Below are 18015 nucleotides of genomic sequence, written 5' to 3'. Positions count from 1 at the left end.
CATATTATATATAACTTAATTGCAGGTCCTGAGGACTAAAAGACACCTAAGACAAAACCATACACTAATTTATATACAGTGTAAATTTTTCATCCAAGGAGTCCCGGGTTTTATAGAAGGCCCCTATGTAAACTTTATAAATAGCAATTATTAACATACATCAGTACAATCTAATTCATTGTAAGAGTTAGGGTCTTTATTAACCAAAGGTTAGGTTGGCATGAAAACATTGATTCAGAGCATAAGTTGCTCTTTGTTTACCTATAGACTAGCAGAAACAAATTATGTTGATGGGCATATATCTAGGACTTAATTAATTGTATTCTAATGATTTGTACAATTAAATGTTTACTGTGTTCTTCTTTGGTTAAGTGACCATGTTGGCTAAATTATCTTTGTTTAAACTGAGTTATTCTCTAATTTCAAGATTTAAATTATGTAATTTCAAAGTTTCAGCTACCCCAAGTTCTTCTTTGCCAAAGCGTACACGTGAAGAGGAAGAGGATAGCACCATGGAAGCAGCAGACCAAGGCTCTGACGATACAGTGGAAATGCCTCTTCCAAAGAAGCTGAAAAGTGTTACACCTGTAGGAACTGAGGTGTGTAAAGTTACTTTATTTCTATCTTTACCAGTAGGGTTAAGGTCTTCTTTTCAGTTAAAGCCTAATGAAAAGTAACCTTTGAAGTTCATTTAGTAGCCTTAATGTTTGATATAAAACCTAATTCATTACAATTTAGCTCTAACAACAACAAAAAATAAAGGAATATAATTTTGGTTAATCTTACAAGTAAGAAGGTAGATAACAGTTTAAAGTATCCATGAGACTTACAAACTTAAAAAACTTTGAAATGCAATTCAACTTAGTTGTTTACAATGATTTTTTATTGAAATGAAAAAAAAATTTGATTAAAGATATGCAAATAGTAATATGAAACATTGTAGGCAATGGTACCTGCGTTGTTAGTGGAAACTTTATATAGTAAGTTTAATAAGAGTGTACATTTCTTTTATATAGCTTTAAAATTGTAAATTTGAGTTTTGTTTTATTGAGAGGACGAGTAGAACAGATAGCCCTTCATGTAGTGCACCTATAACATTTAATATGCTTGCATATTATGATTCAGGAGGAAGTTATGGCAGAAGAAAGTACTGATGGAGAGGTAGAAACTCAAGTATACAACCAGGATTCTCAAGATTCCATAGGAGAAGTAAGTAAAAATATACTTAAAGTAACAAATGGTTGCTTTCAATGAATGAAATTGACAAATTAAAACATTTTCTGGAATTTTTTTAACTTGTTCTCATATTTAATGAACTATTACTAGAATTCACTAGTGCAATTTCTGCTTATTTTACTCCCATGAGAATACTACCTTCTAAATTTATGTTAAAGAAATGTTTTTGTTCATAGGTAGCATAGATTTCCAGATTTTCCAGAGTTGTGAGTGAAGATTATCCACTATTTTAATTAAATTGAGGGAAAAGAGTGCTAGTTGAGTCTTGAGTTGATACATAATACCTCATTTGCTAGAGTCCTCTGTTGTTTCCCTTACAGAATTAAATCATCCATAAAAGGAAATGCGTTTGTATACTTCATTTTCTGAACTCTCATTGAGGTTCCTCTAGAGCAGCTTTCCTGGCAGAAATATCAAAGCACTAGGTTCCATTCCTAGCTCCACCACTTAGAACCTCTGGCTATAAGCATGTCATTATTTCTCTCAATTGTCTCACTTTTAAAAAAAATTTAATTTTTAAGATTATGAAGTACCTAAAACAGTACCTGTCCACATATTAGACACTCTAAATGCTGTTAATTTTCTTGTGTCCCTCTGCCCCACAAGATGAGAATTTAGCTATAATAATATTAATAGTTAACTATTAATACTTAACATAGAACTCATTACCATATACCAAGTTTTGATCTAAGAAATTTACATTTATTCACTATGGGAGGCCAATATAGGAGGATCACTTGAGGCCAAGAGTTCAAGACCAGCCTGAGCAAGAGTGAGACCCTGTCTCTAAAAATAAATAGAAAAATCAGCCAGGCATAGCTAAAATATATAGAAATACATAGAAAAAATTAGCCAGGCATGGTGGCGCATGCCTGTAGTCCCAGCTACTTGGCAGGCTGAGGCAGGAGGATCGCTTGAGCCCAGAATTTGAGGTTGCAGTGAGCTATGATGACACCACTGCACTCTGGCCCAGATGACAGAGTGAGACCCTGTCTCCAAAAAAAAAAAAAAAAAAGATTTGTATTTATTAACTAATTTAATCCTCAAAACAACCCCATTTTATAGATGAAGAAACTGATACCCAGGTAAGTAATATACCTAAGTTCACATAGCATTGGAGCTAGGATTTAAACCCAGGCTGTATAGTTTTAAACTGTCCTCTTAAGCTTGAAACAATACTTTCTCTCTGGATAAACTTTTAGGGTCATTTTGTTATCTGTGTAAAATTAAGGAATTATCTCAAGCTAATTTTAAGTAACCATAAATTTTAAGTAAATTTTAGTTTCTTAGATACATTCAGTCTGTAAGTTAATTTTACTACCTCTCCTTGACTAAAAACAAAAAACTAAACCTTAGGTGAATGTGTAGTACAAGTTGAACATCCATAATTTGAAAATTCAAAATGCACAATGCTCAAAAATCCAAAACTTTTTGAGCACCAACATGAAAGCCACATGTGGAATATTCATTCCACACCTGACTCATGTGATGGGTTGCAGTCAGAACACCATCAAAACTTTGTTTTATGCACAAAACTATTAAAATATTGCATATAACTATCCTCAGGCTATGTGCATAAACATATGCAACATAAACGAATTTCATGTTTAGACTTGGGTCTTACGCCCAAGATATATTGTTATATATATGCAAGTATTCCAAAATCCAAAACATTTCTGGTCCTAAGCATTTCAAAAAAGGAATACTCAACCTGTACTATAAGTGACGTCTGTTCCATGTATCTTTCAGAGAGTGTTGTCTCTGAAAAACATAAAACAATTTGAAATAATAAGATGTGAATTTCTATTTTATTCTCAGACTTGGTTAAATTATAGTAAAATCTTCTATGGAAAGCTTTTACTTGAGATTGGCAAAATTCTCTGTGACTCAAATGTACCATTTGACCTTTCATTCCACCCCTCTGAATGTGTAATAGTTCATTTTTCTGATTTTCCAACAAGGAAGCAGATGTTCTTTGTAAGTGTTGCTTTTCCTGAAATAAACATGTCACTTTGAGACACATTTTTAATTATATGATGACTTACTCACTTTTTCCATTATAGTATATACAAATTTTTGATGATGTCTTAGTTTAAAAGACATTGTTGTTGGCTTGTAAAAAAAATAGATGTTACTGATTGTTTAAGCCAAAAAGTAGACATTTAACTTTTTATAGCAAATATCAGAAATAGAGTTAAAATAATAGTTTATTTCAGTAGCTAACAAAATAGAATTGTGGAAGTAGATTGAACAAGGAATTATTTTAATATCTGATATCTTTAATGTGGTTTGAAGGCTTAGGATAATCAGAGTTTTGGGGAAAGAAAAGGTTTCTTTGTAAAAAGACAATAATAATAGCTTATTTTATTCAGCATATTTCCAGTGTATTTCTAATTTAGGGGAAAAGTTTCTAATAAAATGTTGCAGGTCCATGTGTATCCTTTTTTCTGACTTTGGTCTGCAACTGCACCTAATTATATTGGTCAACTAATTATATTGGTTACTGACCACTTGAAATAAGGCTAGTCCAAACTGAGATAAGAGTGACATACACATCAGATTTTGAAGACTTAGTAAAAATTTTAAAATGTAAAATATCAGATTAATAATTTATATAGCGATCACATGTTGAAATAATGTTTTGTATATATTGGTTAAGTATATTATTAAAATTTATTTCACTTGTTTATTTTCCTTTTTTTAAGTGGCTACTAGAAAATTCAAAATTACATGTGACACACATTGTGGCTCATATATTTCTGTTGGACAGCACTGATCTACAACATAACACTGTAGTTTTGAACATACCTATGTTTATATATTTTTTCTCTTATGTGAGTATTACCCAATAAGATTTATAATAATTCTTCTGTAGGAAGACAGTAAAGAAACTCAAAGGTTCATCATCTTTAGCATGTATTTCAAATTCTACTTTTGAAACCATATTTTTAAAAATAAAATACACCTAGTCTATAAGTATTGTTTAGTCTTTACTTTGACCTATAATAACTCATTGATCATTTTAGGTTTGGTTTTTTAGTATTTTGTGGTTTTGTTTGTTTGTTTATTTTTTCAATTTTTGACTTTTTATTTTTAAAGGGAGTAACCCAGGGAGATTATACGCCTATGGAAGACAGTGAGGAAACCTCTCAGTCTCTACAAATAGATCTTGGACCACTTCAGTCAGATCAGCAAACAACAACTTCTTCCCAAGATGGTCAAGGCAAAGGAGATGATGTCATTGTAATTGATAGCGATGATGAAGAAGAGGATGATGATGAAAATGATGGAGAACATGAGGTAAATTTGATTTGAAATCATCCAATGTTTCTAAACTGTTAGATGAAAGTGCTTAAATCCTTGGGACAACTAATGCAACGACTAGTAAATTCTGGTTTCTCGTCAGTTTAAATAGATTTTGTTGAGGCCAGGCCCAGTGGCTCATGCCTGAAATCCTAGCACTCTGGGAGGCTGAGGAAGGAGGATCACCTGAGCTCAGGAGTTTGAGATCAGCCTGAGCAAGAGTGAGACCTCATTTCTACTAAAAATAGAAAATATTAGCTGGGCGTGGTAGCACTCACCTGTAGCCCCAGCTACTCGGGAGAGGCTGAGGCAGGAGGATCACCTGGGCCCAAGAATTTGAGGTTGCAGCGAGCTATGATGATGCCACTGCACTGTAGCTTGGGCAACAGAGTGAGATCCTGTCTCAAAAAAATTAATAAATAAATAAAAATTTAAAAAAATATATTTTGTTGGTTTTCTTTTATCTGATTAGTTCAGAAATTAACATTTTATAATAAAAATGAGTATAGAACCAGTGCTAGAAAGTCCCAGTTTTTTTAATTTTGCTTTTTTTTTTAATGATTGCTAAGCATTTAAGATTTGTTCTAAATTAAACTTAATCTTAAGTCTTATTGGTAAGTGACTATATGAATTTAATTGTAAATGCTATCTGGAAATAAAAAGAAGAAATAAGGATTTCTTTTCTCTTAGAGCCCCATAGTTTATTTCAGAAGTAACTGAGGATACCATCATTGAAGTATATTTTAACTGAACTACTGTATTTTCTTTTGGAATTTAATTCTGTATTGACAGCTTTTTATTTTACACTTTTTGGTTAATAAAGCAACATTTTTTAAAAGCTCCTGGTATAGTGTAATTTCATTATTTTCTTCTTCAATGCAGCCTATTTAAATTTAGAATTAAAGTAGACCACTTGGCACTTTGCTGACATCTAGGGGCAATAATCTTTGAATGATCTCACACAAACAGTTAGAATTCAGAAGTGATTGCTACATTACTAATTCTAGTAAGCATCACAGTTGTAATATCTGGTGCTGCTGAACTAATTTCATACAATGCTCAAGACAACTATTTCCTGATCAAGCTTACATTTCTACATTAGTATCAAGATGTGCAGAACATGTGGGCCATATCCTAGATTGTTATTTATTCATAATTTCTACTAGGATTATGAAGAAGATGAAGACGACGATGATGATGATGAAGATGACACAGGGATGGGAGACGAGGGTGAAGATAGCAATGAGGGCACTGGGAGTGCAGATGGCAATGATGGCTATGAAGCTGATGATGCTGAGGTAACTGGCTGGAATTTTTACCATTCCTTTGAAGAGCTTGCTTAGAAAACTTGCTGTTTTCTAGGGCTATAGAAAGGCCTATATCATGAGTACACTAAAACCTTTTATGCCTTTGGAGTTTTATCAGTTGGTTGTTGTTTGTTTTTGCTGTAGTTTGGTTTGGTTAATTATTCAGTTTGGTTTTTAAGGTATCTATTTGAATTACTTGAGCTCACGGCATCGCGCTTTGTTCTCAGGGTGGCGATGGGACTGACCCAGGCACCGAAACAGAGGAAAGCCTGGGTGGAGGCGAAGGTGGTCAGAGAGCTGCGGATTCTCAAAACAGTGGTGAGATTCACGTTAGTCTTTTTTAATTGAATATTCATAAACTAGGTAATATTTTCTAAACAAAATAATACTTTCTAAGCTCAAATTGTATTTAATCATCCTGTATAAAACTTACTTAGTAAATTGACAAGTAAGGGATTGACTCCTATTCTAGCTTTGTCACTACTTTGCTCTCATAAAGTCTACTGTACTGTTAGGGGCTGTCATTCTACTCTCTTCTCTACCTCATTGGTAGAAAAACATTTTGAAATCTCTAAAGTATTCTAAATACTGATGCGGCCGCTGCTCTAATTAAGGGAAAACATTAAATCAGGGATTTCCAACAGCAGTAGTAATAGTTCACAACCAGAAGAGGTCAGTCTAATCAAGCTTCACGTTTTAAGATTTATGGATATTGGAGCTTTTCAGTGTGATCTGGTTTTCCAGTGAAAAAAAGATTTTTTGATCGGTACAGTAGACCTTCTGTTGTATCTTTGAAAGAAAGAGTCCAGGAGGTCCACCGAAAAGTTGTAGGCATTAAAGGATTATGGAAATTATAGAAAATAATTTTATTTCATTCTCATTGTTTTAAAATGTGTCTTAAAGAATTAGCGATCATCTGGTATAATATTCCTGGTTTTACAGATGATACTGACCAAAATCATTAGTAGTGATACAGTAAAATCTTGTATATTTGGGTTAGTGGGAAAGCATTGTATCCAGGTTTCTGTAGAGGCCTGAATATTTAGAAGGGCAAAGTATGTACTCATTTGAATGAATATAAAGCAAGGGCAGGCAACCCTTTCAAGTGTTTTAAGAGAAAAATAGACTAATGAATATTAAGCTATATAATAAAGAATAGTCTTCCTTTTAAAGGAGGAAAGGAGAGAGAAATTAATATACTTGGGATAACAATTTATATTTTATAAACATTTTATAAATTAAGAAACATTTTGTGTGTATCACATAGTTGGAAAAGAGGGAAAAATTTTGCCTTGTTAGGTATTATCACTAAAAGATCTGTTGAGGGCAAATGTTCATAGCCATTTTTCTTTTCCTTTTCTCTTTTTTTTTTTTTTTCTTGCAATCAAGCAAAAATAGGTCTAGTGGTCTATGGTCTGACTAAAATTTAGTGGATAGGTTTGATACATTGCCAAAAGTTACTGACTGTTTTTCTTTACTTGTATTGAACTATTATTTAATTCTTACAATAAACTTAATCAAATTTAGGTACTAGTGAAGAATCTGAATCACAGAGAAATGGCTTAACCAAGGTCACATAGCTACTAAGTATTAGAACAAGGATCTGATTCTAGACCTTAAGACTTTAGAGCTACTGCATTCTGTGATATCCTGTTCAACTTTTCATAGTGAAAGACGGCTTCTTTTGTTTCTCTAATGTATATAGAAGACAGACATTTGAGGGACCATTGAAATTCAAAATTTGGGAATACCAAGATATAAAAGTGTAGTTGTGAAGCTTTTCCTCAATCTTCTTCACCCTGTTTGATTGTTTTATTCTAGTGATCTGACCTTCAGGTAATTTGCCCACTTTGTTAAGAACAATATAAGACAAAATTTATTAAATATTTATCACATGTTGCTGGGTACTTTATGTTCATTATTTGAAATCTTCAGAAAAACTTACTTATAGGTTACATTTGCTCTATTAACCAACCAAAAAATAGACTCACAGAAGTTAAGGCAACAGTCTCCAACCTTTTTGACACCAGGAACCGGTTTCATGGAAGATGATTTTTCCACCAGCCGGGGGTGGAGGGGTGGGGTGGGGCAGCAGGTGCCAAGCTCAGGCGGTGATACAGATGGGTACCAGCCCGCAGCCCTGGGGTTGGGGACGGCTGGCTTAAGGGACTTGCTCAAGGTCACACAACTGATAAGGGCAAACCCCATTATTTCTGAGTCTAAAGCCCAACACACCTTACAACTTTACTTCTAAAAATATTAGTGAGGTGAACATTCCTAATGGTAAGACTTATGTTTCTAGGGATTGTCCAAGTTATTTTGTAGTAAATTTAATAGTTCAAAAATAAGCTTCTGTTTTCCTGTAGGTGAAGGAAATACAGGTGCTGCAGAATCTTCTTTTTCCCAGGAGGTCTCCAGAGAACAGCAGCCATCGTCAGCATCTGAAAGACAGACCCCTCGAGCCCCTCAGTCGCCAAGGCGCCCGCCACATCCACTCCCCCCGCGACTGACCATTCATGCTCCACCTCAAGAGTTGGGACCACCAGTGCAGGTATTAAAAGTACTGGTTGTTCTGAAAAACGAACTTTTAAAAATCTTGGCTTTTTTTCCCTTTCCATTAGATATTTTTCTTCTTTTTTTCAGAAATTAAATAAACTTTTTAATGTTTTGGCATATTTTTATAAAATTTTCTAAACTGAAACTGGTCTCTGATTTCTTTTCCTTGAAATATGACAATAATTTACTTTCATAAACGGAATAAACTTTAGAATGGCAAGACTTACTAAAATTGAATATAATATGACATATATAATTGAATATAATATGATATATAATTGAAATAATTATAGTCATAGCAAATAAAATTCTGTTGCTATTTCTATAGGTTAGAAAAGAAAAAGATTTTCTTGGGTTTTAATGAAAATAAAGTATATTTTGTCAGCTCACTACCATCTGATTTGAAGGTTTCTTTCTATAATGTGCACGTTTATTTAAAAAAGGAATTTCTATTCTACTTAACAGAAGATCATTTTTTCTCTCATTTATTTGTAATCTCATATTCTACTTTTAAAATTAACGAAGGTATTCATGACCCTTTACATTTAGCATGTAGTAGGGTTGGGCATCTCTTAATGAAAAGTGCTTGCAGAAATAGCTGGAAAAGTATAAAACTTCTATTAATCTAGCTTGAGTTTTATCCTGTAACATAGTGTGTTAAAATACTTTCAAGTATAAATTCTACTAATGATGAAAATAATGTCATTATGTGAAAATACAGTCTTAAAGGACCGTGTGTGGATGCTGCAAAATATACCCAATCTGTCAATTGAGAATTAACTGGGAAGCAATTCATAAGAAGACTGTACTGCTGTTTGAACTCCAAAGAATAATTAAGCCTTAAGATCCAAAGGCACACTTTGCTAACATTTTCAGTTAAGGAGATAGGAACTAAATCCATTTACATACAAATAAGATAGGATCATAAATTTGTTTTAATTTGAATATTACTTAATATTTTGTCTGTCAGTTAATAAAATATTTTTTCTTTTGGTTAATATTATAGTGTCTATAATTAAAAATTTGTCACTAATTAAAACTGATTTCTTTAGGACAAGAGTAGTAGCAATTTTTTCTGAGAAAATATCCTGTTGATTACCTATCTACTAACATTTTAGTTATTTTATTGCCCGCCTAATAAGCTGTCTGTTGATAATTGATGTTTATTTCGTTGCTTGATTCTTTAAGACAAATGTACTTTCTTTCTTGACACACAGAGAATTCAGATGACCCGGAGGCAGTCTGTAGGACGTGGGCTTCAGTTGACTCCAGGAATAGGTGGCATGGTAAGTACTTACTCATCACATAAAAGTGATTTGTTTATTCGGCAAATATTTGGACAGTCCCTATGTGTGACGTTGTGCCTGTTAACTCCTGTTTTCTATCTCTGTTACAGCAGCAGCATTTTTTTGATGATGAAGACAGAACAGTTCCAAGTACACCAACTCTTGTGGTGCCACATCGTACTGATGGGTTTGCAGAAGCAATTCAGTAAGTTAATGAAATAGAAACATATTTTGTCACTAACCAAATACTGTTTCCGGGTTAATTTATCATTGGATCAACTCATTATTTGTTGAGCCCTTCTCTGCTGTGTACTAATAAGCACTTGGGATAGGAGAGTTGAGGATGTAGTGTTGGGGAAAATTATACGGAGATGAATGAAATACAATTGCTTCTATCAAGAATTTTTAATTAAAAGACAATATAACAATGGTTAGGAATGTGATCTCTAAGGTCAGAATGCCTGTGTTTGAAACAGCTCTGCTGCTTACTAGCAGCAAGTGCCTTAGGTTCTCTGATCCTGAGTATACTCATTTAAAAAGTGGGAATAATAATACAATAGTTTCTACTTCATAAGTTGTGAGAATTAAATGAATTAATTTGTATTAACATGTTTAAGATATTACTTAACACATACTATGTGCTATATAGGTGTTGGTCAAGGTGTTGCTAATTACACCGATCATAATGGATAATATCGTGAAATATATGCATATGAGCAACTAACTGTAACTTCAGCAATCTAGAAGAAGACTAAAGGCGTAAGCAATAAGCTCTGTTAATAGAAATGAGAAAGTAATTTATTCCAAAAAATTAGGGGGAAAGAATCTGAGAAGACTTGATGGAGAGGACATTGAATTCAGTCTTGGAAAAGAATAGCTAACATTTATTGAGCATTTTTATGCATCCGCTTATTTTATGCTCATAATTATGAGGGTAGATGCTGTTACCATTGCCATTTTACAGATAAGGATACTGAAGCACAGAGACGTTCACTAATTTGTCAGATAGAGGACAGACTGCCAGGAAGTAGCAGTTTTTTGGTTTCAAACCAGTTAGTCTGGCTCTAGAATTTATGTTAACTGTTAGGCTATACCACTCCTCTTGCAAGATTAAAAGGCTTTCTGTATGGAAGTATACATGTTTAATTGTGGCTGAACTGTTATTTGTGTAACAAGATGTACTTGAAGATCGGAATAAAAAAGTTTCCACAAACTTCGGAAAAGGTTAATCGTTCTGTAGCCATGGTAACGTGGCAGTCAGAACCAGTTTTAAATGCCCTCAGTTAACCACAGTGCATCTCAGCTAACACACTTTTGCAAGCCAACCAATCAGTGTGAGCTCCTCCTTTCTGAAAGTCAATAATCAGGAAGAGACTTCAATAAACATGCTTCTGAGTATCAGCCAGTGAACAGCATTTTCACCCAAATAAACATGTTCTACAGATGTCAGACTCTAAAGCCTTTAATAGTCACAAGTCCCTCCACCCCACGTTCCCTAAAAATCCTGTGTAAGAACAGCAGTCCTCTTGGAGCGGAGGTGCCTGACTGACATAGCTTGCTCTTATTATAAAAAGCAATAAATTCAGCTTTGCCTTTTTTATTTCAGATATTGAGGTATAATCTGATTATCTAACAAAGATAAGACTGAAAAAGTAGAATGGAGGCCTTGTCAACAGGCAGCCTTAAGTGCTTTGGAGCTTCTCGAGATGTTGGTCCAGATAGGAAACTTGAGGGCTAGCTAGGAGAGCTCAGCGTTCTTCCAGAAGAGGATAACTGTATGGAGACAAGTTTAAAAATCCACCTGAAAGAGAAGTGCCTTAACTAAAGCGATAGTGTTAAAATAGAAAAGAAAATAGATTCAAGAGGTATTATAGAAGTATAATCCTTAAGTATTAATAGCTGGCTACCTAAGGAAAGATAGGGTACAGAGTGGGCAAAGGAAGAAATAATTCTGAGTGTTTTTTTCTGAATTGTGGGCAGAAAAATAAATGATAGTGTTGTTAGGATAAGGGGGAAAGCAAGTTTTTAGCCATCTAATCTTAGAGAATTTTTCTAAACCTTGGGAGCCAGCTAGTGAATAATAGGCCAAACAGGTGACTTGATTTTTTGATGACTCAACAATGAAAACTAAGGTAAAACTTTGTCTCGTGACTTCATTCTAACTCTCTTTTTATGCTTCTTGTTGAGTTTGTGTTGTTTGCAATATATATAGGTGGCAATATGTGACAGATTCGAGAAATGTGAGGCATAGTTCAGGAGAGCTAAAAAATATTTATATGTAAATCACAGGTTATTCATATGATTACTAAATTCATTAATAGCTGATATTTTGAGTATTTTTATAAGTAAAATACCCTTTATTGGCTTTATTTTCAATCTGTTTCCTTCCCAATTTGTTGATGCTCATTCTTCCTTGTTCCTATATTCTTTCCACCTTTGTGGTTTAAACAAGGTAACTTTGTAAGTTTCATCTCAAACTACTTTTTATCCATTTAGTTCCCCACAGGTTGCTGGCGTTCCTAGATTCCGGTTTGGGCCGCCTGAGGATATGCCACAGACAAGTTCTAGTCATTCTGATCTGGGCCAGCTTGCTTCTCAAGGAGGTAAATCGCTAAATAAACCCTGAGATTTCCTGGATTTGTATGTATTCAGTAATAAGCTATTATGATTTTAAATTTTAAGAAAAGAGCAAATATAAATATTTTAAAAGTTGATATTTAAATAATCCCTCTGCTAATTTATAGAGAAAGCTATAATATGCTTATTAAGCGTTGCCTTACATATAAATCTTATCTTTCCAACAAAGTTATCATTTCTTTGAGCATAAGGATTGGTTTTTACTTTTGTATCTCTTCTGGCTCCTAGTATAGTGTCATACATGAAGTAAGTATTCAGAAATATGTAATGAACCAACAAATATACATAGGTACTACCTGTTTATGGTTTGACACTTGTAACATTCCTGGGTAAAAGTATAAGATTAGTTATATTTTTTCTATTAACACTACTTAACAAAAAATATTCAAAATATATGGAATAAAATGACCCCTAAATTAAGTAATAGGAGTAGTTGGCTTTCTGCATATGAATTATGCTGTTTGTGGAATTTTTTACCTTTTAATCTTCGGTTGGATTCATGTAGCCCACTTTATTTCTAGGAAGCTGTCTGGCATTTTATAAGTAAATATAGAATGCATACTAGTTTAATAGTAAGCCAAGACAAAAGATTAATCTACAGCCCTCATAAAACTTATTTAATGTGACACCTGGTTGTTTAGGATGTTAGTTCTAACACTACAGGCCTCGCTACTGATAAGAAATTATAAGTTGACTTTATACATTTGAAGTGTTATGTGACTTTGTATGTTAGAATAATTTCCTAGACTGAGGAGTCAGATCTAGGCTTAAATCGGAATGCTACCATTTACTAACTTTGTAACCTTGGGAAGACTTAATTAACCTCCTTGAACTTAAGTTTCATTAGCAAAAGGGGGATGATAAATGCCTTGCAGTTTTGGTGAGGAATAGATACTAATATAGTACTTCGCTCATAGTTGGATACTCAGTGAAGTTAGCTTGTACGAAACTAATAAGAGCATTTTAGCTAATTTTTTAAAGGTACTTTAATTTGTGTGAGGAAATTTAAAGGATATGTTTAAATTGTATTTAAAATTTGAGAGATTGATTTTTGCTTTATGGAATAATTAAATTGCAGGCTTCAGCGAAATTGTATCTCCACTAATTAATGTTTTTCTTTCAGATACCTGGCATATTGACAATTTTATGTTCTTTCAGTCATTCATTAATATTCAGACTTGTCTTTAGGTTTAGGAATGTATGAAACACCCCTCTTCCTTGCACATGAAGAAGAGTCAGGTGGCCGAAGTGTTCCCACTACCCCTCTACAAGTAGCAGCCCCAGGTAGGTATCAAAGGCAGATTAGTAGATTTCGTGTCTTAATTATAAAAATAAAACGGAAACCTATAAAATATCATCTGGCTAAAAATTTTATAAACCACAAAGTTAAAGTTTTAATTTTTTTATTGTTTTTTCCTTTTAAAGTGACTGTATTTACTGAGAGTACCACCTCTGATGCTTCAGAGCATGCTTCTCAGTCTGTTCCAATGGTGACAACTTCCACTGGCACTTTATCTACAACAAATGAAACAGCAACAGGTGATGATGGAGATGAAGTATTTGTGGAGGCAGAATCCGAAGGGTAATATATTTTACAGTTTTTGCCTGCTTTAAACTCATCAGATTTTATATTTGTTTTCCTTTAGCTGGGAAAAATCTGTTGAGCTCATTTTCAATAGCATCCTACTAAAAAAAATAAACCAAACCATATGCTTTGAAAGACTGTTTTGCATATAGTAATATATTTTGGAACTTGAAGGTTGTTACAGAAGACAAATAATTTTTAAAACTACTATCTCCCTGAAAATTGTATGATACATTCTAGATCAGAGTATTTCTTTAAAAGTACTGGTACCTTTCCATTAACATAGCTGCTTGAACTTTTCCCTAAGAAAGAAGCCTTTCTGTGAAAATTAGGAATATTAAGAAATGACTCACTTTCCATTTAACAGTGGGCTCTCAAGGGATCCTCATTCTTTATTTGTGTGCATTTAGACTTTGATGCCTGAAATATTGGCTTCATAAAAATAAGATTTTTCTAGTAGTTTTCAAGTCATGACTACATTTTTAACACATCAGTTATAAAGTTTAGCAAAAGTATTTTGTGACAAGTCCTCTGGACTTTTTAATAAGTCAAAGGAAATGGTGTAATTTAATGGAAAGAGCCATTGGACAGTGATCTTACAGTTTAACTTTCAAGATGGAACCTAATTCTTTATAAGATGAAAAAATTGGACCACCTCATGATCAGAAGCTAGAAGTAGAACCCAAGATTTCGTAGGTAGAACTGAAGAACTTGATTTTATTTAGCAACATTTTCTTACAGGAATTACAGGCCAACTCTAGTATATAAGGAAAAAAACAGGTCTATTGTTACTCCTCAACACCGTGCTGCTTAATGGGGGAAGTTAAAGACCCTGTTGAGAATATTAGCTGCCATTAATTCCATACCATGTATGCAGATCACTTTACATATGTCATATCTAACTCACACACTATCACTGCAAAGTATTGTCTCCATTACACAAACAAAAAACCTCAGACTCAGAGCATGTTAAAATAACTTGCTTAGGCTATACTATTGGTAACCAGCTCAGGCTGGATTTGAAACTCTGACTCCAGCCCCATGCTCTTTACATTTCACCAGCACTTCTCAACTTAAGCATATAGTAAATTATTACTAATAACCACTGAAGTTTGCAAATGAATAAAAAACCTGGAGCAGAATCATGTTATTCTTATACTATCTCCCTCACTTGCTTCTCCAGAGGAAGAAGGATGGAGTTGTAACCATTGAGCCAGGAGTTTCACTACCCAAAGCCTATCTCAACTGGGCTAGAAGCCCATGGAGAGTTACTGGTGTACTATTAGTAGTGTGACTAATTTGAATTATTTTAGTACTCTGTTCTCCTAAAAAGTTTTGGAATTTATGAAAATCTGGACAATATATTTCCTGTGAATGTCAAGAAATGTGGAATCCTTGTCAGAAGAAAAGAGGAAAACAAACAAAGAGGAAAAACAAAAATTCAAATTGGAACATGTCCTGGTGAGAAAAGGAATGAGGAAAAAACAACTTGACTTCTTTTCTTCCCTGCCCCTTTAAAAAATATGTATGGTTACCAATATCAGAGTCTATAATTTTTAGTTTAAGGGGAGTTTTGGATAATTTAAGTGACAAACTAGATCAGAAAAAAGTTTGGAAATAATTTAGGATACATTCTAGAATCAGTTTTGTATTTTCTAATCAATTTTTGTTTTCCTTAGTATTAGTTCAGAAGCAGGCCTAGAAATTGACAGCCAGCAGGAAGAAGAGCCTGTTCAGGTCTCTGATGAGTCAGATCTCCCTTCTACCAGCCAGGATCCTCCTTCCAGCTCTTCTGTAGGTAAGTTCCTGCTCTTGACTACAGTACAAACAAATTTTATACCTCAGATTTGTTTGTGAAAACACTATTATGTTAAGGATATGTAATGAATCCATATCCTTTTTTTTTCCTGTACTTTAAAATGCTTTATTTAGAAGAGAAATTTTGTAATTAAAGGGAACTTGGTTTATACTGAAATCATTATTCTAAGAATATTCTGACATCGATAACCAGAAATATGGACATAGTGAATCCATCCCAAAAGAATAGTTCACTTAATGTTTCATCTAGACAAGTGGTTCTCACATACTGTTCGGTAAAGTTCTTGGGTCTCATCGAGGTACTACAGGGGCTGTAGGAGATGGGCATATTGGGAGGGAAGCTAAGGAGGGGTAAGTACTCCAGGCATCTTGCCTCTGTTTGGACCAGAGCAGCTCCATTTTTGGTAGTTCAACATACTGGGGTCCTACGTGAGATTTGATGTGGAGGGCTGAAGGGTAGAAGCTCTGTTCTTCAAAAAAATGTTTGCAGTTTACTAAGGTAAACAGTTTCAGAGTTTGCCTTTTCACATTTGAAGTTAATTTTTTTTAAAAAAGATATTATGTATCCTATAATAAAAGTTATTCTTTTACATAATAACAGTTAGCATTTTTTAAGCACTTTCTATGTGTCAGGCCATATTCTAAGCCCTTAACATATATTTACTCTTTTGATTCTCACAACAACTCAGCATGGTAGATACTCATCCCTATTTTATAGATGTTAAGACTGAGGCACAAGAAGGGTGAATAACATCTTCAAGGTCAGATAACTAATAAGTAATGGACAAGTCAAGATGCAAAATGAAGTTTGGCTCCAGAGACTACTCTTAAACAATATACCATACTAGCTTATCTATCCTCCAAATTTTTAGGCAGGAAATTACCTTTATTACTGAGGAAATACAGTACTCAGTCATTCACTCTGATTATTTTCATTTTGAATTGTTTACAGTAATGATTCTCAAACTCTGCCATGGAACCTTCAGATGAAAAGCTGGGGGTGGGAGAAGATAGATCAAGTAGATGGTTGTAATAGCCTTGGCTTTCATGGGTATAGGAAGCTATTGGAGGGCTTCAGGCAGAGTAATGACACGATCTGACTTAAAGGCTTAACAGTATGCTTTGGCTGCTATGTAAAGAAGAGATGAAAAATAAGTAATGGACAGAAACAAGGAAAAAGTTTAGAGGCTACTACAATAACTCAAGGTAAAGATGGTGATGGCTTAGGCAGGATGGTAGAGTTAAGATTGTGACAAGTGGTCAGATTTGGGATGTATATTTAAATTTGAGCTTGTACGATTTGCTAATGATTAGATTTGGGGTGTCCAAAACAGAAGTGTCCGATATGATTCATGTTCTGTCGTGTTGGGCTATTTGCTAAGGGACCTGACAATTTGTTTTCCATTGTATTTCCCAGCACCTAGCACCATGTCTGATACATGAATAGTCACCAAGTAAATACTTAATAAATTAGTTGAATGAATGAATGAAAAACATGAGGTACTTTTTTTCTTCAAATAGGAATTTTTTTTTAACCACTTATCCTTTTTTGGTTTGTTAAATGTCCTCTCATTGTTAAAAAATATATATATATTGAATGTAAATGGATGTGTCTACATGTTATTCATACATTCATTTAGTAATTAGTTTGTGTCATTATAAGTGCTTTCTTGTTTTAACTTGCTTTTCTTGTATCTTAATGTTTTCCTTAGATACTAGCAGTAGTCAACCAAAACCTTTCAGACGAGTAAGACTTCAGACAACATTGAGACAAGGTGTCCGTGGTCGTCAGTTTAACAGACAGAGAGGTGAATTTCTGATCTACTGACTACATAATAGAATGTGGGATAGTAATAAAAATGAAACACATTTTCTAATTCTTAAGCTTCCCTTTTAATTTTTTAAATATTCCAAAGATTGATTAAATAATTACATGTGGAACATGTGATATTTACTAATTTGTAAGCTTCTTGTAGACAGATTTATACACCATAGATATATAATAAATATGTATTTATAGTTCATATATTGATCTCTTTCTTAAATCCAAATTAAGATTTGGAAAATCTAAAGTGTTATAGTGCTATATTCATTTGTTATATCCCTACTTGTTGTCATTGTATTGTTAAATATTTTTTATACAACAATATGAAATTTATGACTTTGTTTTAGCTAGTAAAAAGAATTTAAAATTTTAATAATCTGACTGTTGTAATGATTTCCATTAAAGATGTGGAATATCTGTTTCATATCCACCGTGCCTATATATTTCATACTGAAAATAATC

At 33.6% G+C, this 18015-nt stretch overlaps 1 protein-coding gene across 2 annotated transcripts in view; it reads left to right on the top strand.

The window, feature by feature from the left end:
* TPR (translocated promoter region, nuclear basket protein) overlaps nucleotides 1–18015 on the top strand; it is a 60804-nt gene that overhangs the window by 42504 nt on the left and 285 nt on the right. For both annotated transcript variants that reach the window (XM_045536176.1, XM_045536177.1), the window contains exons 39-51: nucleotides 451–599; nucleotides 1126–1209; nucleotides 4336–4536; nucleotides 5706–5837; nucleotides 6074–6164; nucleotides 8213–8397; nucleotides 9620–9688; nucleotides 9799–9893; nucleotides 12185–12291; nucleotides 13514–13609; nucleotides 13751–13907; nucleotides 15590–15708; nucleotides 17441–17536. In XM_045536176.1, the coding sequence (XP_045392132.1) occupies nucleotides 451–599; nucleotides 1126–1209; nucleotides 4336–4536; nucleotides 5706–5837; nucleotides 6074–6164; nucleotides 8213–8397; nucleotides 9620–9688; nucleotides 9799–9893; nucleotides 12185–12291; nucleotides 13514–13609; nucleotides 13751–13907; nucleotides 15590–15708; nucleotides 17441–17536 (1581 nt within the window). The remainder of the gene's footprint in view (nucleotides 1–450; nucleotides 600–1125; nucleotides 1210–4335; nucleotides 4537–5705; nucleotides 5838–6073; nucleotides 6165–8212; nucleotides 8398–9619; nucleotides 9689–9798; nucleotides 9894–12184; nucleotides 12292–13513; nucleotides 13610–13750; nucleotides 13908–15589; nucleotides 15709–17440; nucleotides 17537–18015) is intronic.

Source organism: Lemur catta, chromosome 23 (assembly GCF_020740605.2).
Source record: "Lemur catta isolate mLemCat1 chromosome 23, mLemCat1.pri, whole genome shotgun sequence".
Classification (NCBI taxonomy): domain Eukaryota; kingdom Metazoa; phylum Chordata; class Mammalia; order Primates; family Lemuridae; genus Lemur; species Lemur catta.
This window is presented reverse-complemented; position numbering and strand designations above follow the sequence as displayed.